We start from the raw sequence: 24016 nt of genomic DNA on the forward strand, positions 1-24016 counted from the left end.
TTAGCACCTGCCCCATGGGACTGAGTGAGGCATTGAGGGTCTACTAGAGTGGATGTGTCTTTCTCACTTTACCCTGCTATAAGTGGGGTCAGGGATGGTGGATTTAGAAGCAAGTCCTGTGCTTCTAATTTTGTCTGCTAACAGATAAAAGTCAATATTATGTTGTAGAAGATTGCATTTTAAGGGTTAGAAATACTGATATTTGCATCATGTACCCATACTTGCTACCTCTCTGATTTCTATCTGTCATTTAATCCATTGAAACTTCAGTTTTGTCATCCACAAAGTGAGGATAATAACTGTCCACCTTTCAGACTCATTGCAAAGGTTAAATAAGAAAAAGTGTGTGCAATAAGTAGCTCACGGCAGTCACTTGGCAAATTATGGATTCATTTCCATCCTCCACATCATTGAGAAGCATTAGTTCCTAGACGAATCTGCCAAAATTGCATACAACACTTTCCCCTCTATAAACTGGTTTACAAAATCTGCTTGCATTGGGGGCTGGATCAAACAATTAATGTTGCTGGAGTAAAATAAGGTTGTGATGAATGCCATGCTCATCCCCCCACTGGCCTCCACATTGAGCCCTCCTTCCTGATCAGGCCCCGCCAGCTGCCTCTTCCAAAGGTGGCTCCGAGCCAGGCCATTCTGGTAATCCCAGCTCACTGTCAGCCACCTTTGGCCTTAGGACACCATCTGACTTCACTGGACCCCGGTTTTATGACCCGCAGAGTGGGTACCATATGATGGTACTGCTGCCTCACAGTCTTCCTATGTTCAAATGCAGATTCGTGGGCTCTACCCCCAGATGCTCTGATCAAGCAGGTCTGTGCTGGGGCCAGACAGTGTGCATTTTTGACAGCTCTGGGTTTGTTGATGCTGCTGGTCAGGACCACTCCCCAAGCAGCCAGGTGCGCAGTATTTAAGATAGGACTTAATAGGTGCTCAGCAGATGTCACCTGCTTTACTAACACTTTCAGTACTATTGTTACTGGTACTTAATTAACACCTTTTTAATTATAAAAACTGTTAGAGAAAATATCCTGTCTCCTTCCAGGCATCCCTTCACCTAGAGACCCACATGTATACAGACAAGTGGGATTTCCAGTAGAGCATGATCAGCACCTGCTTCTTTGCAGGAACCTTCTGGGGACTTTCTCTCTAACTTCACTTCGCTGACTCAGCTAGCTGCATGCTGTAGGTTATTTCAATACTGTTTTATGGATCAGGAAACAGGCCTGGCAAAGTTGCCTGCTGACCTGGACCCAGACGGAATAAGGCAGAAAAAAAAAATAAACTGGGTTTTGTAAGTCCAGGATTCCTATTAATTCTCCTCCCCACTGCTCTATGTCATCTAACCACTGAGATTTGCTTTGTTGTGTTTTCCTGGAATGGACTCACATGTTACTGAGTAGTCCATTGAGTGGATATTTTGACAATGTACAGACATCATCTAATTGTCAGTGACTATGCTGAGGTATGATCTATGATAAAAAGAAAAAAAAAATACCCTAAGTCACACTTAGATGTCAAAGATTTCCTTGTGAACCAGCGTTTGGAACCTAGAGGTCTCCTGGCTTCATAGATAGGCTGTTTGCTCCACTCTGACATCACCATCCCAGCCCCCCAGCCCCTGAGGGCAGCAGGAGGTGCCTATGGCCACCAACAAAGGACCCTGCAGAAACCGGCTCTGGGCTCTCCTCTCTCCAGTGCCCCAGGGAGAGCTCCCAGCTGGCCTTGCCCAGGAAAGCACTGATTTAATTTAGTGTAATGACTCTCGGAGTGTGTCTGTTCTACTGCGAGCCGAGTGCTCTCCCCTTGGCAGCTCCCCTCCAATGCCTGCTGCAGACTTTGTGTCTGCAATTGGGCTGAAGAGACACAAACAGAATGCCCGGCAGCCTGATGGCTGGACTGGAGTGCTGTGTGCCCAGGCTGGTTGTCTCCCAGGTCTGCAGGAAAGCCCCAAAGTGCCACAGCTGTGGGCTATAAGCAGTGAGCTTTGTGGGCATGGGTCTCAGCCCAGGGAGAAGGATCTGGACACAGGCCTTGTGAAGGGCACTCACCTGCAGAGTTCTCTATGAAATGTGGCACCTCTTCTCTGTTGGGGTTCCATGCTCACAGCATAATGAAAAGGGGGACTGAGAGCCTGGGATCCCCTGGAAACCCTCTTCTAATTCCAGTGCTGCAGGAAACCCCTAAACTCCTCAACAATGTCTGCTTTTCACCTCAGAGCAGTGTGAGCAGAGGCCTCCATAGACACTATATTTCATATTCACTATTAAACAAATACTCAGAATCATCTTTACCACTGAAGGTATTAAACGCCTGATGCATCAGGCCCAAGTAAGAGGTTCTTAAGGTGTGGAGAATAAAATTACTCTCCAAGAAAGGATCTAAATGCCAGCCTTGGCAACTGTGGCCTCGGTTTTTCAGACAAAGGTGCTGTGCACAGCTTGCCCTGCTCCAGAGACGGGGGCCTCACCCAGGATGTGGAGCAGCCAAGACAGGGGCAGCCTCTCCCTCCTTTCCCTGTGCCCAGCCATTTACTCAGTGCTCATTTCATCCAGCACCCTGCCTACATGTTTATGTCAATGTTGGATGTTGTCCCTTTGAACACATCTGTCCCCATCTAAAATTTGGCAACGAAAATATAGCTCTGAGTACTCCCCCCACCTCCCAGCCAGGTAGGTAAAGGGCTTTCTTGGCAGGGTTGACCCAGGAGACTGGGAGTGACCCACCCTGCCTCACCACTGCAGGTGGCAGGACTGGGATATGGGGGGAGGGCTTAAGTTGAGCTTAAGGGAAAATCTGAATGGCCTGTGATGTGTGAGAAGCTGTTTCTCTTTGCCCTCCTGACCTTCCTTTTCTTAGTGAAACTATCATGGCCTATTTGTAGCATGCTAACCCAGGTTCAGAGTGCAGTTTACACAGGAGCAGGCAGGCTCTATGTTCTACACACAGAGGGCATCTATCCACATGCTTTTCTCCAGGTCCCACTGTGTGTCCTTAGCCCATGTAGTGCCCATGTCCCCTTCCTGGGGTCTGGGTATACCTAGGCCTGACTCTGCCCCATAGCCAGGCTGACCTCTGCCAGACCTGGAGTCTTGCTTCCTGTCCCATGCTTGTTCCCCCAGAGAAGGGGGTCTTTGGCATTTGTGGGATAAACTCACAAAAGTGAAGCTCAGACAGACCTTCCAGGCCAAGCTGGAACAATATGGAACAGCCACTTAGCCCAACCACAGCAGTGCAGGACTGGCTGCCAACATACCCCCCACTGCCCCATCATCCTTTAGAACCAGGACAGCAGAGCAGTGCTGACTGAGCAGGGCTCTGCCTCATCCCTGCCTGGAAGGGCCTCTTGAGAGTTCCTGCTAAGAAGCACCTGCTTTCAGGGGCTCCAGCATTATTAGCTGGTCCACTGCTCTCCCCTGTTCCTCTGTGATGTCATGAAAGGGGGAAGGGAGAAAGGACAATGTATCAAGGGACTCTTCTCTCCCCAAACAAAATGAGATCAACACAGAAACCAGTAAGAAGCAGTGAGAGGCCATGCTGGGGTCAGCCAGGACACCTGTTTTCAAGCCAGGAGAAATAAATGTTTCAGACACCAAGCCTGCCTGAATCTGCTGTTTTCAGCCTGAGCTCCAGAACCCTGGATGCTGGAGAGGAAGCCCTGAGCGCTGCGCACCCAGAGGACACACATGAGTGTGGGCACCACGCTCTCCACCTTGCCGACCCAGGGAGCCACCTTGTCTTCCTCTGGTTGGGCTGGGCTGAGGTTTTGGGTGTGGTAACACTGAAACACACTGTAACTGGCAGGTATGTGTCAATTTGATTAATAAAAATGGGAACGGAAACTGTTTCTGCATGAATAGTCTTCATTTGCTAGAGAACATCTTCCAAAGCCTGGCTTCCATGAAGGCACAACAGGGCAAATGCTTTGCATGAAAAAGACCTGGGAACCAATGCCTCCAGAAACCTTCACGCTGGAAGAGGGAGGGCGTGATTCACCCTGTGATGGGCCATTCCTCTCACCGAACTTCAGCTGAGGAGTACTGAAGTACAGGCGGCAGACACTATAACCTGTTTTATATGAATGAGCCTGTCACAGACAGAACCACTCCTCACCTGCTGTCCTTGCCCTGGGCACAGCGTCTCTCAGCGCTGGGTCGGTCCTGCTGGCAAAACCCAGGCGCCCGCTCACAGGCAGCTTCGGTCCCAGATTTGTAAAAAGCAGCAGAAGACTCCAGCACTCACCAGTCCCAGCAGCCTGAGGTGAGGCCCATGACCTCCCTCATGGGCCTGTCCTCCAACTATAAACTGCAGGCCCCTCAGATAGCAAGAGCTGAACAGGCTTCTCGGGCTCTCCTCCTCAGTGACCCGGGTAGGCTGTGTGTGTGGCCGACAGAGACAGGCTTACCTCGTGGGACAAGTAGAAGGCTGCAATGCCCAAAGGCCAGAAGCAGCAGAGCATGGAGAAGACGCTGAGGCCCAGGTGGTCCCTTGGGGGCATCATGAGGAAGTTGTCCTCACTCTCTGTGTCACTCGAGTAGTCACTCTGCAAGACAGAAGAGGACAGGGATGGTACAGAAGAAGAGAGCATCACTAGTGGAATCACTGTACGATGCCCCTAGACATGGGTGCTGAGTCTGGAATGGAGAAAGCCCCTCTGGGAAGGTCACTGCTGTTATTGCCTACAAGTAGACTTCCCCCAAGAAAGGAAGCCCCCAGTTGAGGAGATCCTTATCAAGAACAAAAGAAAAAAATACTAAGTACTTGGCTCTTGAGTCGTTCCATTGAAGATCAAATCCTACAGAAGCCCATTATTTCACAGATCTTTGGGACCTAGTGACACACAGTGGGGATAAAGTTTTAATCTATGCAAGGATGGGACAGGCACTCTCAGAAGGCCACACAAGGATGGGACTCCTCTCTTTATTCTAAGACTTCAAACAGGTTTATAGGACAAGGAGGGCTGGTGTTGGGCAAGGGGACACCGTCTCTGAGCCCCCTTCATTTCCCTAGACTTTGGTCTGAGTTAGGACACTGCTGGGCCTGGTGTCAACCCCGGGTGAAAGTGCTATCTCCAGAGGAGCTGATGGCTGCTTTGTTTGGAAGCTTCTCTGTGATGAGCCCACTTAGTGGGCCTGTGAGCTCAGCACAGGCCTGCCAGAGCCTCCTAGGGAGCCTGAGGTAGGGGGTCAGGGACTGGCACAGGGCTTTGTAAAAATCCATGGAAGACTCCATCCCTCACTAAGCAATGACAGCCATGGACCAAACCTCCCTGCAGAAAATCTCACTACTAGCTCCACGCACTAAATGGCTACTGTCCTGCCAGCACCTCCAGGTCTAGATGTTATGACTAGAGGATGCTTTTTGCCTAATTGGTTATTCCATTTGCTGGGCCCCCATCATGAATTTTCTCTCCTCATCAAAACATGGCACACTCACGCTGACTCATCCAAAATCCAAGGCCAGCCTCTCTAACTGCTTATTTTATGCAAAGATAAAATCTCATTTTACTCCAGATTTTGTTTCCTAAAAAAGAAATGGAGCATTTCTTTCTGAAAGAGGGTCATTAGCTTCCTCACTCTCTTTGCCAGAGACAGAGGTTGTTAAACATGCAGCCTCTGGATGCAGGCTGGAGACATTCAGTGCTCAATGCAGCCATGCTGGCTACTTCCTCAGGTGGCTTTAGGGGCAGGCAGTGACCTGAGGCACCAAACCTTCCGGTGGATACCCCATGTGAGCGCTGTGCTGCTGGCATCGCTGCCCGGTCCACCTCCAGCAGTGCCCCCATGTGCCTCCCCTGACATTCGCATGCACACACAAAGCCCACGTGGGACCATGGTCCTTCTCTTGGTTAACTAAATGCACATATCACTGCCAATCAGAGCCTCTAGTCAGCGTGCAGACAGACGGGGAGCTGCAGGGAACTAATGGAAACTTCCCGTTAGGACTCTGTTTCTATGTAGTTGAAGAACAGGCAAATTCTGATGATCTCATTCAAATCACAAACAAGGACCTTCTCCAGAGGGCCTGTGACTGAAGTGGGTGATGCGCTAGACAGTGGGTGTGGACACACTCTCACACATGCGCACACACCTACACACCCCGGCGGGTCAAGGACTGGAAGGCATCACTTCTCACAGAGGGCTGGCTCCTTTCCACTAGGCAGGCTCTCTGCCCTGGGGAGTCACCTGCCACTGGGGCAACATCCCCTCCGTGAGTTTGGGACTGTATGGCTTCTCCTCCATAGAGCCCTGTCTGTGAAATTCTATTCTTTTCACTCTGCAGCACTGCTTTCCATGTGGTCTCCTAAACAATGACGGGAAATGAAAATCACTGTCCTTATGTCTGTCTGGGGAGGGCACTGAGCAGCCCCAGGAATGCACAATTCATGGGTGAGACCTGGGCCCAGAGGGCTAGCCAGGGAGAGATGTACCTGCTGGGATGCCGATATCTTTGATCTGAATGAAGGATGTGCAATGTTTTAGGCAGAGCCTGAGTGTCTTCACAGCTGTGCATCTCCAGACAATGCTTGGCCTCCAGACCTTCACTTTGGAAACAGGAGTTGGCTGTCAGCACTGTGTATGTGGCTGAGCCATACCATGAATGGGCCTTTGCATGAGATGCTGGTGATCTCTGGGAAGGGAGGCACCTACAGTGACAATCCCAGGGCAACTCGTGAGCAGAGAGCCCCTGAGAGAGGTAGAGGACCAGGGATAAAAGGACAGCCACTTCTTCCAGCCCTCAACCCAGACCCTGAGCTAATAATCTTCACACCAATGAGTCAGCGTGCTGCAGGTGGATATGCTTGCACACAACCAACAACTTTGTCTATGAGTATTTTAGTTTTTTGGCTTTTGTAGGACTTCTTGTTTGTTTTATTTTACTAAGAGTTTTATATACCAGCACTCTGGATTCTCACAGCAACTCTGGAAATAAGTGTTGTTACTATTTTTGTTGTTGTTGTTCTTTTTGTTTTATGAAGGACAAAGCTGGGCTCTGTGAGCTAAAAGCCTTGCCAAATCACAGAACTGCCCAGTCAGTGGCCACTCCTTCCAGAACTCTATACTGTAAACTGTGCTGGGCAGTAACCACTTGGCTCAACGCAAACCCCATTTTGGCTAAATTTGCTTCTTGCGCAAATGTGAGATGTCTTTTCTGCCTCGCCTTCCCCAGTGATTACAATGACTGCTTCTGGACTGATATGTTTGATGGCAGCAGTGGGATGGCCAGTGGCAGTAGTGGCCAGAAAGAGCCTTCTCAATCACGTTGCCAGAGCATGTGAATTGTTGCTGCAGACCACACAGGTACGCTGAGCTCTGGCTTCTATTTTTGGAACCAGCTTAGAATTACACTGCTATCACCATGAAGCAAAGAATTAAATTTCAGGGCACTCCCCCAAAATCTTCACAGACTTTTATTTAGAAGCATAAGGGAACCACACTCTGTAAATTGCAAAGTTGTGGCTACACGGTACCAAAGTAATTAGTCAATTTTGATCAAAATAGATTTTAAAGATTCAGACAAATTACAGGGCAGACAAAAACAGCCCAGTTCATTTTATGTTCTGTCTTCCACCGGCTGCTGTTCTGTGGGTATAAGCAGCCGTGGACATCTTGCCATTAAACAGGGAGGAGAGTAGAGGAGATGAGTCCAGCCTGGGCAAGTCTGCATAGATACCAATAAACCAAATAGGGAAAACACACAACCACCAGTACCAAGAAATTCATCATGCACAGCAGCTGCTTCTAAAAATCCTTTTCATGGGTCATCAGATTGGAGAATTGCAAGGCAGACTAAAAGCATTCCAAGGGGACTTACAATTCCTGCAGACGCCCCTTCTGAGGCAGCCAATGCTGGGTGGGCAGAGGAAGGGGCTGCTTGGTCCCTCTGCTGTGCCTTGCTGGCCCATTGGTGCCCCACACAAAGGACCCATTCTCTGCCCATTTCTACCACCTCCACTCAGAAGTTGTCCCTTGTTTTTTTTTTTTTTTTCCTTAGGATACTTCAATAAAACAATCATAATGCCAGGCACAATGCCCAGTGTTTTGCACATAACGATTCACTCAGCTATGTGAGTCTGGGCTGTGAGGATGCCATCTTAGGGATGCAAAGCTGGGCTCAGCCATGTCACTTGGTGTCACTCAAGGCCTCCCACATCCCCTGCCCACCCCCTCTGGGTCTCACACTGCCTCCCCTCCCCCACCCCCAGGTATAGCTTGCTCATCTGCAGTGCGGCTCCACGTGGCCCCAAGGAGAGAGCGTAGGTGCGCTGAGCAGGATGGTACAGCAGCAGGCCTTGGGCGGCTTGAATGCAGGGTTCCCCATGGAGGCTTACTTTCCAGGCATGTAGGGGGTTGGTTCTAGAGTGTTCCTGACAGCACTGTTTAAAAACACCAAAATTACAAAATAATTCTACGTATAATTCTATATAATCATGGAAAAAAGATTTCAAAAGGAGAAAAAAAGAAAAAGAAATCTATATAATCATGGAAAATGATAATATAAATGTTTATTTCCTTAGAAAGATGTTTATAAGAACTTAGGTGAAAAACTAGAGTAGGAAGTGGAATAAGTCATATCCCTCCAGGATGTCAGAATGTGCTTCTGGATGGCCAGGATATTGGTTATTTTTTTTTTCTCTCTGCATTTCTGGGTTTTAGCATTTTTCTATACTAAGTAAGTTCATTTAACAATGAAAATTATCAAGGTGCAGATGTGCTAACAGGTGCGGGAGCTTCCACCATTCCTTCATCCTCACTTAGAACCCTGTGGACTATGGTTTCAATGAGACTAGGTACAGAGAAATCACATAACATGGGCCTGTAGCCTGAAGAGCAGCTGCTGGATCAGGACTGGAGCTCAACACAACACCTGAGCTCACTCACTGAGACACAGGTTAGACCTGACCTTGCCACTGGTCCCTCAGCCTTATCTCACTGAGGGTCAAGACCAGAGCCCTCAGAGCAGCCCATGACACTCCTCTGTGTTGAGTAACATGGCAGCCGTAGCCACATGGATCTATTTAAACTTGAATTACCTAAAATCAAACACACCCAACAATTAGTTCCTCAGCCAAACTACCACATTCCAAGTATTCGGCTGCCACAGGTAGTTAATGCCTATCACACTGAGCACAGATGTAGAACATTTGCAGTATCTCAGAAAATTCTATTGGACAACACTGTCTTCTAGGATCTGACCCCTATTAAGTTTGACTTCATTGTCCTCCACCCACAGGCAACACTCTGATATTCCTGCAAAATGCCTCAGGGTTTTGCACTTGCTGTTCTCTCAGCCTAGAATTCTCTACCCCAGAGACACATATGACTGGCTTCCCAACTTCATCTGGGGCTTTTCTCAAATGTCACTTGTCATTATAGCCTTTCCCAGATACCCCATAAGGCTGTCACTGCTGTCCCCCATTACTATCCCCTTACCTGTCTCCTTTGCACTACAGGTGGCACTAGTTTGTTTACTGTCTCTCTTCCTCTAAGCACTAAGAAGGCAGACAATTTTGCATGTTTTGGTCACAGCTGCACCCTATGTGCCCAGAACAGTGTCTTGCACATAGTAGGCACCCAAAGCACATGTGCTGAAAGAATTCACATGTACATGAAGCCAACATGGACAGTACCAGCTGAAGCAGCAAAACTCCCAGAGTTTGGCCAGTGTGCACTGGAGTAAACAGGGGATTTGCTCTACCTTGTCTCCTCTCCTTCTCCACTGGAAGTGCCTTCCCTAGTGCCCTCCAGAATGCACATCCTAACCATCCATTTAGGTGAGACCACAGGGAAGGTGGGGGAGAATGATGACACGGTCAGGTTCAAGGCTGTCTTAGGACAGCTGATGATAAGGATAAGCCACTATGAGGATGTAGGCAGATGGACACAGCTCCCTCAACCTCCGTGTGTCTGTAAGAGGCACACCCAATGTTCTATGGTCTTGTAGCCAGCATGGATTGTGAGATCCCCTGCCTATATGAGAGGAGTGAAGTGTGGGTGAGTGCCTTTGATACCCCAGAAAAGTCAATATTCAACAAAGCTTCTACTTCTAAAGGAGGAAATAGCTCCTAGTGAGCTATGTTGGCAAGGTCAATGCTAGGTTTTAACTCCCGAAGTCCTTGCAGGGCCAGAACTGGGACCACCTGCCCTCACCTGCACTATCAGGTGTGTCCCAGGGATCCACCTGTGTCCACTTAAGGGTTTTTCCATGGCCAACTTGTCTGTGGAAGACCCTAATCCCTTCATCATTCAGTCAACTCATCTCTGAACCAGGCTTTCCCTGACACATTGAGGTCCACTGGCCTCTCCTGTATTGACATCAGATTACATAAAAACGACAGATGCATGCTGAGTACTCATTCTGTGTAATGTACACGTAGCTTACAGATGACAAGGCATATAGACACCTGGAATCAGATCAGTAACACAGAATATGTTAGTATCTAAACACACTTTGTCCTAAATTATTAAGTAATTATTTTGGGCATGTAATTTAGTTTCTCCTACTAGGTAGTAATTGTCTTGTAGACAGAGATTATTTGCTATATCAGTGCAATGGGGGCAAGAAAAAAACCAACAAAATCTACTTGAACACTGAAACTGCTTCTTTGGGACACTTTGAAAGAGCTTGTTTGTGGACCGTGTTGGTACATTTGGATGGCCCAGGTGGAGATTGTGGAAGGGACTCCACTGGGGGTTTCCTCAAAAGCCTGTGTAGGAGGGGTGGAAGGGGGATGGGAAAGGAGGGGGTGAGAGGGTTAGGGTGTCAGGAGCCTGGGGCACTATTAAGGGAGAGCAGCAGCATCTGGCATGGTCTTAGGATGGGAGCAATTGTATTCTTCCTCACAGGAGTAGAGACAATCCCAGAAAGAATCCCAAGTTCATGTATGTCACCCCTTCCTGGTGCTCGGTGAGGGCCAAGGAAATTATGACTTCAGAATTTGGGAATCAGACCAGACAAGGAGCAAAGCAGATTATGAAGCCAGAGCCTTGGCCTTTGCCCTAATCTCTTTCAAGTATGGGATGCTTGGAGCACATGCTCCCTAGTGTCCCAAGTGAAGACAGCCCAAAGCAGGTATGACCAGATTTCCCCTCAGCAACTCTCAATAGCCATCGCTCCCAAACTCATGCCCTGCATCATCATCAGACAATGAAACTATGTGCAATGTCAGTAAAGTATCACATGCATTTCACTCTCTAGTTCCTAAAACCTGGGAATTCCATTTTTTCTGTTAATTAACTCCCCATTGGTCAGGAAGTTCAATGAATAGAAACACAAGGTTTCCTAATATATATGTATTTTTCACAACATGTTCAATTTTCCGCCAATAATGACAACCTATGCATTTATTCTTTGGAGGAACATCACAGTTTGCATGACAATGCAGGTTGCATCATTTTCACTTAATTGGGAGGGGGCGTGTTTCCATGCTGCAGTTCATGCAGTGTGCCAGGGGCCTCCTGAAGGGCAGGGGAGGGGTGGAAGCCCTCAGACCCAAACCCCCTGCCTATGCATAAACAGCTCCACTGTTTTCTGTGTGCGTGTTGGGTTCCCAGGCAAACTTTGGTAAAACAAATGACACTCAGTGAAAGAAGGAAGAAAGAAAGAAAGAAAGAAAGAAAGAAAGAAAGAAAGAAAGAAAGAAAGAAAGAAAAAAGAGAGGAAGAAAGAAAAGGAGGAAGGAGAGGAAGAAAGGGAGAGAGAAAGAAAAAAAGAAAGGAACAAAGAAAGGTTGAAAATGAGATAGTTAATGCATCACTCAGAAATAATTTTTTTTTTGCCTCCTGGTAATATCTGGCATAATATTCCCTAAATGATTTTATATTCCTTGAGGAGGGAGGTATTTTTAGAAGACAATAATCCAATTAAGAGCATAAAAATATGAAAATTTTCCAAAGATGGGGGAAAATAAAGTTAACTCAGAAGGGATATCAAATACCACATAAGCATCTTAGGTTTTCCAGAATGAATGAGACCCAGTCCCCAATCTGTATAAACAGGCGCATGCAACACTGGGCCAACCATGCCTCAGTACTCATTTCGCACCTCGTCCTTCTCTTTGGGAAGCTCCCAGCTTGATTCTGGGTATCGAGTGGATGAGTGAGTGAGTTAATATGTGAGGAGATTATTTGCAAGGAGACTGTATGGAATAGACCAACATGGTGTACAAACATGGGATAGTGGAAACCAAACAGACACTGCTTGGTGGGTCACCTCCAGTAACTGTGTTCTTCTTTCTATTGCTTCCAAGTTTGTTTTTTCCTTTGTGGTGGGGCTTCCTGTCTTAGTTCCTAGTATAGTCCCATGAAGGCTACATTCCCATAATCAATAGATTTGATTAATCTGTGACTTTAATTTCCTTTTATTTATCTATTTTTATTATTATTCAAATGTTTACTTTGGACAGAGGATCAGAAGTGGGCTCAAACCCATGAACTGTGAGACCATGACCTGAGCTGAAGTCAGACACTTAACCAACTGAGCCCCCCAGGCACCCCACTTTAATTTCCTTTTAAAAAGGCTAAGCTTCTACACATCAGGTTCCAGGAGGGTTTCAGGAGGAGCCCCTGCCAGGCTGCATCCTGCATTCATTACCTTCAGAAAGCAAACTCAGTGGAGGTTGACCTGATGAGGCTGGGAACACACAAACAAGGTTTTCAGGGACAGGTCTGAAGCATTCTGGAGAGACAGGTATTCCTTCACACAGAGAAGCTCTCAAGACAGAAACTTCTGCTGCTGGTTACTTGTAATGGACAAAGTGCAAAATCATCTCTTATCTGAGAACTGTCTAATTATCATCTAGGGGTGGTTGTAGCCTTAGGACCTGTAATGTTCTGGAAGCAGGAGCAAATGAAGCAAGGTTCATTAAGATTTATGTCTGGGGGTCACTCCTGGTTTATCACTGCTTATGAAAGTGGGGTGTGATGGTAACACATGAGCACACTACAGGGCTATTCCATATGCCTGTATTAATTTAAGTGCTTGTTTTCTAACTAGATATGGGTATTTATATTATGTTTTTAAATGTTTTATTTATTTATTTATTTATTTATTTATTTATAGCAAGCTGGGGAGGAGCAGAGAGAGAGGGACAGAAAATCCCGAGCAGGCTCTGCACTGTCAGCACGGAGCCTGACGTGGGGCTCAATCCCACAAACTGTGAGATCGCTACCTGAGCTGAAACGAAGAGTTGGATGCTTAACTGACTGAGCCACCCAGGCACCCCACTAGGTGTGAGTATTTAATCCAATGGTTAGGTTAGGAGAACCAGCTCCCTCTATGACTTCCCCTACCAGGTCAGGTCTTCTTGCAGTCTGAAAGTGCTCAGGGGCCCTGGGAAAGAATGCTTAGCAAAATGCTTTTTTAAGACTCGCGGTAGCATAACTCCTCTTAGAAACAGACTTTGAGTATAGAATTGGGGTGTGTTGTTTTCCTGGGAGATGAGCACAGGAAATATCACAGGGCAGAGAAGTGGGACATGTCTGGGAACACCACCAATACACCACCAATAAAGGATGTGTATTGAGGCAGGCACCTCTATGAGACCTCTGGGGCTTGGTCCTGCTGGGACCTCAAGGGGCCAGAGTGAGATCATTCCCAAACTACCTCCTGCTGGTTAGTGGATGAGGGTTGTTCCTGGGGCCAAAGGTTCTCCTACACTTTGCAGATGGTCTCTCAGGTCCCCAGAGAAAGTCCTCAGGTAGGTGGAGGCCAGGCCAGGAGACCTTCTCCTGAGGACTACTGATAGCAAGTGCTACAGAGCCCAGGGAGAAACTGGGAGTGTTAGACACCCTAAAAGCTTGAATCAGGGCAGTGCTACGTGGAGCAAGAACCACACTCAGTGAACACCTGGGAAGGGTGAGCAAATGGGGGCCCACAAAGTACGTGGGCATCCAGGATGATAAACCCCATCCCTACCAAGTAAATAAGCACAAAGAAAAAACATGCATCATGTGTGTAAGACTTGATGTAAAATAACACCACACAAATGAGGTAAAACTGATCTAGGCATAGCAAGTAATCATTGTGTGTTGGTAATTAGGTTACTTTTTCACTCATGTTTTTGTTTTTAATCCACAGTGTGGATGCAGCTGAGTTGTACACTGGACTTCAGATTTTGTGAAGAAATTGAGATTTCCATCTGAAGGTCCCTTGCTCAGTTAAGGACCTGGGCGCAGCATGTACAAAGGCCTGGGTGAGGAGCACTGTACATGCATAAGGCTCTAGAAATAAAATGGTGTGAAGTGGGAGCAGAGAGGTGCTCACAGCCAGACCATGCAGAGTCCTGGTCACTTTCCACTGCTTGAGAAAACCAGGTCTTACCTTACATCAACCAAGTGACCAGGAAATAAACAGGGACCTATTCTTTTATGGCCAACCCAGAGGGCTGGTTTACAACTAACCAGCCCTAGCATGTCGAGTTATCACTAACTGTTGATCCAGTTTCTAAACGTGCATCCCTGCTTTAGTATGATTCATTATTGCATAAGGTAACGATTGTCCTTTTTAGATTTTCTTGCTTCCAGTTTATGTTACATTTGTCTGAGGAACTCAACACATAATCTACCCAGTTCCTCACTGTTTTCAGGTGAGAAGTCCAAGTAGTTGTAACAAGGTGAATTTGGACTGGTTTGAAGGTAAAGAGGGAAACAAGGACTGAAATCTTAGTCCAGCCTTCTTGCCACTGTGGTGTGTCTCATTCCCAGAGTCCCTCATCAACAGAAGTATCTAGATGGAAAGTCTCCTGAATTACATGGCCTGGGCTCTGTGCCTGCCTCACGAGTCCAGGTGGAATCATACTCAATCACATTCACAGAAAGGACAAGGAAAACTACACCAAGACACCACTTTTCACCTATTGTCAAAAATTAAAAAGCACAATCAACGATATTATTAGGTTGTGGGCAAACAGGCTGATTGAGATGCAAATGGGTGCGGCCTTAGGAAGCGTATTTGTCAATATAACATAATTAAATATGTGTTTATTTTTGGCCCTGTAATCTCATTTCTAGGAATTTATCCGGAAGATTCACCTCCAATAATATGGAAATACATATGCATGAGGTTATTTGCTGCAGCATTATATGTAATTCCCAACTACTAGAAATGACTGAAGTGCTCATTCAAAGGAGAGTGTTCACATAAACTGTGATACATCTACACAATGGAATACAATGCAGCTTAAAAACATATGAAGTGCTCCACTGTGAGCTGGCTGGACTGGAATTGAGGGTATCTGTTTCTACCTATCTATAAATAGATCAAATGTGTGTATATATATATGGATACACACAGTTACACTGATATGTGACATGTGCACATAGGTGTTTTCCATCTAGGTTTGCTGTGGGTTCCTGGAAACAGTGATCTCCATCCCCAGGGGCAGTGAGCAGACTTAGCACCCAAATGTTAGTTTTTAAATACCGTTCTCCAATAAAAGCACCCAGAGTTCTTTGGAGAAATGGCTGATTTCAGGGCTAGGATTGCCAACACAACAGGATACATCTAGAATAGCTTGCTGTACCAGGGAATGATGACGATGATTAAAGAATGATGGGTTACGTCCAAAGTGCACAGAAGCCAAATTGAAGGGGGCTGTCGAGTACATAACAAAGTAAGTACCACAATAAATAATGTAATAAATGGAACAGTAACCCACTGAATAAAATAAGAACCAATTGGCCCAGCCTGAAATAAAGTTCTAAATGAGGGAAACAATAAATATGGGGGAAGGGAAAACTCTGCTTCATAGTGGAATGCCAAGTAATAAATACAGAACGAACTATGGGGTTTCCAATGTGTTGGAGAATGCTAAACCTAGATGGATAACTACTGGGACATAGGGTGCCCCCACAGTCCCAGAGTATCTACCTACCTACAAGATACTAATTAATTGCAAAGAAACACCATCTCTTGGCCAGTGAGAAACTTGGCCAGCACCATTGTCAACAACTGACTAAAGTTATGGGTCACACTGACACCGTGGCCTCCTGATGCACTGCACTAGGAAGGGCACAGCCTCACTTCTGTGGTGGTCCTGACAAAAATGCAGCCACACGTATTGTCAGACAAACCCAAACCTGGGTCTGTCTGTAAAATAACTGACCTGTACTCTGCAACAATGTCAAGGTTACGAAAGAGAAAGAGAGACAGAAGAAGATTCCAGATTACAGAAGACTAATGAGGCATGGCAAAAAAACGGGAATATGGGATTTTGAACCCAATTTTTTTCTTTTACTACAAAGAACAATATTGAAAGAATTAGAAAAAATTGAATAAATCTATAGAACAGATGATAGTATTGTAATAATTTTAATTTCCTGACTTTTATAAGTGACTTTTTTAGAAAACACATATGGTTCATTTAGTGGTAAAGGAAATTCATGTGTGTAACTTAACTGCAAATATCTCAGAAAAACTTGTGTGCAGCTGACCCTTGAACAATCTGGGTTTGAATTGTATAGGTCCACTTACAGGTGAATTTATTTCAATAAAACAGTGTTGTAAATATATTTTCTCTTCCTTATGATTTTCTTAATAATGTTTTCTCTAGCTTCCTTTATTGTAAGAATACAGTATATAATACATATAGCACATAAAACATGTGTTGTTTATGTTATTGGTAAGCCTTCTGGCCAACAGCAGGCTATTAGCAGTTAAGTTTTGGTGGAGTCAAAAGCTATAAATTTTTGACGGTGTGGAGCCAGTGCTCCTACCCCCTGCATTGTTCAAGGACCACCTGTATATAGATAGAATGATAAAGCAAGTGTAGTAAACTATTGAGGCTGAAGAAAACGGGTGACAAACATACAGAAGTTCTTTGTACTGGTCTTGCAACTTTTCTGAATGTCTCAAATTATTTTAAAAATAAAAAGTTAAAAAAAAATCCCTCCTACATACACCATTGTAGAAGGCAAAAGTTTTACTTTAAATTGATTTTTTTCCTTTTTTGTATATTGCTTTCCTTTTGTTGTTACGTTTATTTATTTTGAAAGAGAGAGAGCATGTGCCCATGCAAATGGGGTAGGAGTTGGTGGGGAGAGAATCCCAAGCAGGGTTTGTGCTGTCAGCGCAGAGCCCGACATGGGGCTCTATCTACAAACCCTGAGATCATGACCTGAGCTGAAACCAAGAGTCAGACGCTTAATCACCTGAGCCACCCAAACACCCCTGTTTTCTTTTCTTGATTGTGTTTTAATGAAAACACTGTGAACATTATGGGGAAAACATGGAAGAAAATAAATACTGAATTTACTTTCTTCATGAAATATGAATAATTCATTTTACGTTGCAATTTGGTATTCCATGAAACCTGTCCTTTTCATGTTTCCACAGAGAAGCTACTTGGTGGCATTTGATATCACACACCTGCCCACAGGAGCTCAGAGAGCTCACACAGAGAGGTGTGCCTGAGCTAAACAAACCTAAGGGGGCTTCCAGAATAAAGCATGGATGCCATACATAGTCAGAGGTATCATCTCACAGGACAGGGCAACTGAGTGCCACCTCCAAGGGCCCATGTAGCAAAAGGTTCCTGGAAGAATCTGGCAGAGGATGGCTCATGAGTGCCAATGCTATTCACACAATGCACAACCTCAGGAGCTCAGAGAAAAACAATGCATGAAAGTTCAGGATGAGAAGTATGAGGAGGGACAGGCTAGAAGCCAGAGGAGCCTAGCAGAATGTGAGCCCTCCTAAGAACTATGGGCAAGCTTGGGGGAATGTGATATCACCCATCCACAACTATCCATGTACCCAGCAAATAGTCTATAAGCTCTAATAAGTGCCAGAGATTATTCTAGATACTGGGGGAGGGGTGCAGGTGAACATCACAGTGCCCTTTCTTAAGAGATCAGTGGTCATCTCTGCTTCCCATACCCTGTCCAGCCCTGTGCCCCATCACAGAGTAAACCAGAAACCTCTTTTGCTTGAGTGAGAGGCATGTCCACCTTGCTCCAGAATGGGCAGAGTGTAGATCCCCTACCCAACTTGTTCAATGTCTTTTTTGTCCTCTCAGAGTTTCAGTCACTGGCCAAAGCCACCAGCCCCTCTACACTGTCAGATCCCTGAATCCACATCTTCCATCTTTACAATAAAAAACAACTTCCTGAAACAGGGGATCAAGGAGAACCTTGTGTGTAGGCAGTTCCAGAAGTCACCTGCCCAGTCTCTCTTAGTTCACTGCTGGTCCATGGAATACAGCCCCACACATCTGGAAGCACCTGTGGCCCAAGTGGGCTCCCTAGTTTGTAAGAATTAGAATTTTTTCCAAATCAAAAGGTTGCTTCTGTGCAAAATCCAATTACAGTAAATATCTGGCTATATATCAAGGGACTGACCGGGGTGTTCTAGGTAATCAGATATCAACTATTTAAAAAAATTGTTAACTTCCCAATTTTATTTATTCTAAAGTATTTTGCTTTATTGAGGGAAAAGAATATATTTAAGTTGTATTAACATCCTATAAAAAGAATGTTAAAATTCATTAAAGAACCTCATGAAATATGTATATGTGTATATATGTATAAACTATTTCAGTGTGTGTGCAATTGAGACAATTTTAGACTCACATAAAAGTTTCAGAAATAGAACAGAGTTCCTGTAGAAATTGCAAAGATAGAACAGAGAGTTCCCACATACCCTAGAGTGCCTCTTACATAAGCACAGCACATGATCAAAACCAGGACATTGACACGGAGAACAAGGCTAAACCACAGACCTAAATCAGATCTCACAGCTTAACCATGCCCTCGCTTTTGTTTGATTGTTTGTTGTCTAAAGGTCTATGGGTTTGCTGCATGTGTGACTTATAAAACCAGTACAACAATCAGGATACAGGAAGGTCCTATAGCCTTAAAAAGCTCCTTCATGTTATTGCTGCCTTTTTATAGTTACCTCCCTTCCTTCACCTTTGACCCCGGGCAACCACAGAGCTGCTGCCTGTTGCTACACTTTTGTCTTTTGGAGAATGTCAGAGCAATGGAATCAGACAGTATGTGACTGTTAGAGACCCACCTTTTCTGCTCAGCACAATACCCAGTACAATACCTGGGTGTATCAGCAACGCACTCATTTTATTCCTGAGTAATATTGCATGGTGAGGAAGTGCCACCATCCATGAATGAAGCTCATCCATTCATCCACTGGAGGACATTAGTTTCTAGGTTTGAGTTATTACAAGTAAATGCTGCGATGTACAGGAACAGGTTTCTGTGTGGATGTAAGTTTTCATTTCTTTAGAGCAAATGCCCAGGAGTAGGATTGCTGTGTCATATGGTAATTGTTCAGCTTTCTGAGAAAGTGACAGCCTTTTCCAGAGTGGCTGTACCCTTCTGCATTCCCTACCAGCAATGAATGAGAATTGGTTGCTTTGCATTTTCACCAACACTTGGTAGTGTCTGTTTTTTGGATTTCAGCCATTGTTAAGAGGTGTGCCCTGCTATCTTACCATGGTTTTAATCTGCATTTCCCCGATGGCTAATGATGTTGAATGTTCTTGTGTGCTTACCCACCATCTGCACACCCTATTTGGTGAAGTGTCTGTTCAAATCTTTTGCCATTTTAGAAGTTGGTTTGTTTATTTTCCTACTTTTGAGTTTAGAGAATTTTTAAATATACTTTGGATACACATTATTTGTCAGACATGTGACTTGCAAATATTTTTCTCTCACTCTGCAGCAGCTTGTCTTTTCATTATTTTACATGTATTTTGCAGAGTAAAATTTTAACTTTGATGAAGTCAAATTTATCTATCTGTTCTTTTATGGATTGTCCTTCTAACTTCACATCTAAAAACTTAAAAAAAAAATTAATGTTTACTTACTTTTGAAAGAGAGAGAGAGAGACAGAGTGTGAATGGGAAAGAGAGAGAAGGAGATGCAGAATCCAAAGCAGGATCCAGGCTCTGAGCTGTCAGCACAGAGCCCAACATGGGGCTCCAACTCATGGACCGCGAGATCATGACCTGAGCTGAATTGTATGCTTAACCTACTGAGCCACCCAGGTGCCCCTAAAAATTCTTCACCTAACTTAACCTACTGAGCCACCCATGCGCCCCTAAAAATTCTTCACCTAACTTTAGGTTACAGAGATTTCCTACATTTTCCTCTAAATGTGTTATAGTTATACACCTTACATTTAAATGTAAATGTGAATGTGATGACCACTTCTTTTTCAGAGCAACGTTGCTACCATTTGTGCAGTAAATTAAGTCAGCTACAAGAACACATGCTTGTCAACACAAACTCCAGAAATGAAATACAACACTGGGGCTGGTGTATGATAATTGCAAAACAGAAGGTTAAAAATGGATTAGCTCATAAATGGTGCAGTGATAACACCTTTCCTATTCCTTGCATCAATATGCACTCAAATAGATAAAACATACATGACTGAAAATAAGCATATAGTGAATGCTCACGTATCCTTCACTCAGACTCTGTTGTTAGCATAGCTACTATACTGACTTTATCAGATATTTACCAAGTTGCTCATCCTTCTGTCCATCTATTACTTCGTCTAACCCTCTTTGGGATGCATTTCAAAGTAAGCTGCAGACATCAGTACACTCCCCCTAGACACTGAAGCATGCATGTCATCAGCTGAGGTTCAGATTTGTTTTCCAGAGTAAAAATGACAAAAATTGATTTTAATAGAAAACTGGACTTTCTAGATCTAATTTAGATAATTAAATCAACATGACCCAGAGATACAAGTTACTTATTATGGTAGAATAGAAAAAGTACAGGAATTAGAGCTAACATTTGGTCTATCCCTCCTAGCTGTGTGACCTTGGGCAAGTCACCAATGTCCTGGGGTTTGGCTATCCTTGGGGGCTCACTTAGGGGCTCTAAGATTCCTGATGCTTGGGTCTACTGATGCTCTAACCATCAGGGATTTTGTAAGTGTTTTATACTTCATTGTAAGTTTTATATGTGATTCTAATATGCAGCCAAGATGGAAAACCACTGGCTGGAACCTCAAATTCATGATCTATAAAATAGGGGTGCCTACATCTTCCTGATCAAGCTAGTGAAAGCACTAGGGATGGAAACATATGGGGCATGAGTCCCTCTTCCTGCTACATAGTACCTGAGTATTGACTTGTTTCTTCTTGCCTTTTTTGCCCCATATAGAAATTGTCCTCATATGGTCAATCATAAATACCCTTAAAAATTTAAGAGTAAGGAAGAGGATTAACTGTCAGTTTGAAGACATTCCAGCACCTCCTGAGTAATAATTTACCTTGTTTATATTTCTGATACTGACAAGCACCCATTTCTCCTTCAACAGGTTGGCTCTTACAGAGCACATATACTTTCTGCCTCCTGACAGGGGGTGAGATATTTTCTCTAAGTAGATTCTGTGATAAGCTAGTACATATTAATTCTGCCATACACCTATCACCCACCCTTGTCACAGTGTCTTCAGTCTTTACAGTGAGTTATGTACTTATACTATCTCAGAGAACTACAGTTTATGAAGTAGTGGACTTGGTGACTCCTGACACTTCTAAGAGGTGTGACCAGTGGGTCCAGGATGACCATCTGTTCAACTGAACCAGTTTAAGCTGCATTGAATCTTCTGATTGAAAAAAAAAAATGTACCATTGTCTTATTTCGTCCCCATCTTGAAGACTAGTTCTTAGAGATACAACAAATGTTATTAAGGCTACCTTTTACTTATGAGAGCACATTTTGAGTATTTATGGAAATGGAGATGACTGGGATGGCATGTGCCTCTCATTTGTCTGGCAGCTGCCTCTTTCAAAACTTTCCTCAAAGTCCATATCACTTTATGTTAGGTCTTCCAAATATTGAAGTCCTGCCAGCCAGAGTGATTCCAGGTGCTATAAGAAGGACATCAAAATGGGCAGATCAGAATTTCGCCTGCTGAAGAGATAGCTTGCCAAGGGCATCCAGTTCTAGAAGTCTGATATTCACACCTCTTGCCCAGTGCATGCTAACAACAGACAGATGGGGCTGTTACAGGGGACAATTCCAGCTGGAACAATATGGCCCAATCTGCTAGCAAAGCAAAGAGAGCTGTGTAAGTCCTTTTCATGAGTGCATCTATCTCCTCCAGGTCACTGCCTGAAGCAACAAGAAAGCTCAAGCCTATAGGAGCCACTGTGCAAGGATCTCATCTTCCATAAAACTGGACCAGTGGCTGCATTTTTAGAAGCACACAGAGGACATAAGGTGTAGAAGATCCCCGTCCCCAGTTACACTCAATACCTCAACTTGGAGGCTGACTGTAAAGCAGTGTGAGATATCCACCCTTGTTCCAGAGCCACAGTGGGATGCAGAGGGAGGCAATTATGTAAGCAGATCCCACCCAGATGAGCACAAGGTCCTGGCAGAGCTCACAGGTCACAGAGCAGGAGGTGTTCCAAGGAGGGAAGTAACCAGGAGAGGCAGGGGGCTTCAGTCGGCTTCTGGATTATCCATTTCTCGGCTCATTTCATAGGGGATCCAGAGTGACCTAGATGGCCAGAAGAGTAGAATACCATCATACCAGGAAAAGTGGAGACACTGGCAGTGTTCCATCCAGGGCCTGGCAGCCTTGCTGGGGAAGGAGAAGGGTGTAAGGGGCCCTCCTTAGAAGAAGGTAGACATGGGTCCCTGGGCTTTCAGAAGGAGCCGTAAGGGGCAAGTCCACCTCTAGAGATGGAAAATGTTTCCAGTAAAGGTGATCTTGAATCTTCTCTGACAGTAAGAGGATTAGAAGAAGCTGTCTGGATCACTGGTCAGGGAAGTTCTCTGTCCTTGATGCTGAGTGTGGTCTAGGGGCAGCAGCAGCATCCACTGGGAGATGTTAGAAATGCAGACCCTAAGGCCATACCCTGGACAGCCTGAACCCACACCTTCAATTTCAAGCCCTTCAATTTCAGGAAGTGATTTGCTCACACACTCAAACTGGGCAAGGCTTAGGAAAAGTGCTAAGGTAGATGAGGAGTCACCAGGGATGGCTCCTTTCCTGGGAGCTCCTCTCCAGCATAGAGCTGCAGGGAGTCCCCTAGCTGGGACTCTCCCCAGCTTTCTGCCTGAGCTACTTTTTTGTCCAGCCTCCACTTTGGCAAACAAACAGCAGCAACAATGGTGCAACAAACTAATAGCCACTCCCCTTGTTCTCTGTTCCATTCTTCCTTCAGGATCCTCAGACCCTATGAGTTTCTGCATCTTGTTCCAGATGGAGTCTCTCCAGGTGACAGTGGCCCTCTGGAGCTTGTCCGCACTGACTTCATCCTGCGACATGATGCAGGTCCTCATGACAGGGGCTAGCCCAGCTGTCACTAGGTTCTTCGCTGCCACTTAACTCATCTGGCGTGGTACCAATCTGCTTGGGAACAGCTAGGTCAGTGTGTGCTGTGGCACACTGGCTCAGGAGGTCAAAATAAATGGTGTTTTGAAAACCAAGGGCTCAGAGTCAAATTAATCCAGGAATCACTGAATTAAAGTCAGCATGTGAATTCCGGCTAAGCCAAAACTGACCTGTAGAACTTGTGGGGCTGTAACTCTGTAGGGAGTATCTGGAGTTTCCAAGGGTTTGCCAAACCCTTTCTATTTTCCCATATGAGTACTCCATGGGACACACTTTAGGGAACCTGTGCCAGGGTTCTGACTGCCTCCACATCTACTCAGAAAAAGCTCACAGTTCATGTGATAAGATGACCAAGAACAGCTGGTCTGGCTAAGATCGTGGCATATGAGAACATATGAATGCCATATCCGACTGGTGGGGGGGGGGGGTCTTAAATTACAGCCACCTACAGGCATTAAAGAAAAATATTGACCTTGGAGATTGTGATTTAATTGGTTTTGGGGTGTGACCTCTGAATTACTGAGTTTAAAAGCCAAAGAGGACACAGATGCCAGCTGAGGGAAGGGCTCTGGGCTGAGCACAGGCCCGGGGACAGGGTGGGTACTGTCTGGGCCCCCAATGCCTTCTGGTTGCTCCAGCTTTTCTGTTCCTTCTTCCTACTCTACAGCGCACAGAGAGA

General features: G+C 45.2%; 1 protein-coding gene across 13 annotated transcripts in view; it reads right to left on the minus strand.

Annotated features, from left to right (window-relative positions):
- SYNDIG1 (synapse differentiation inducing 1) overlaps positions 1-24016 on the minus strand; it is a 186226-nt gene that overhangs the window by 69572 nt on the left and 92638 nt on the right. For 12 of the 13 annotated variants that reach the window (XM_086701532.1, XM_086701538.1, XM_086701540.1 and 9 more), the window contains one exon: positions 4421-4558. The exons of the other annotated variant lie outside the window; for it this stretch is intronic. In XM_086701532.1, the coding sequence (XP_086557658.1) occupies positions 4421-4558 (138 nt within the window). The remainder of the gene's footprint in view (positions 1-4420; positions 4559-24016) is intronic. 13 annotated transcript variants of the gene reach the window in all.

The sequence above is a fragment of the Puma concolor genome, chromosome A3 (genome assembly GCF_028749965.1).
Source record: "Puma concolor isolate L17-30 chromosome A3, mPumCon1.1.hap2, whole genome shotgun sequence".
NCBI lineage: Eukaryota > Metazoa > Chordata > Mammalia > Carnivora > Felidae > Puma > Puma concolor.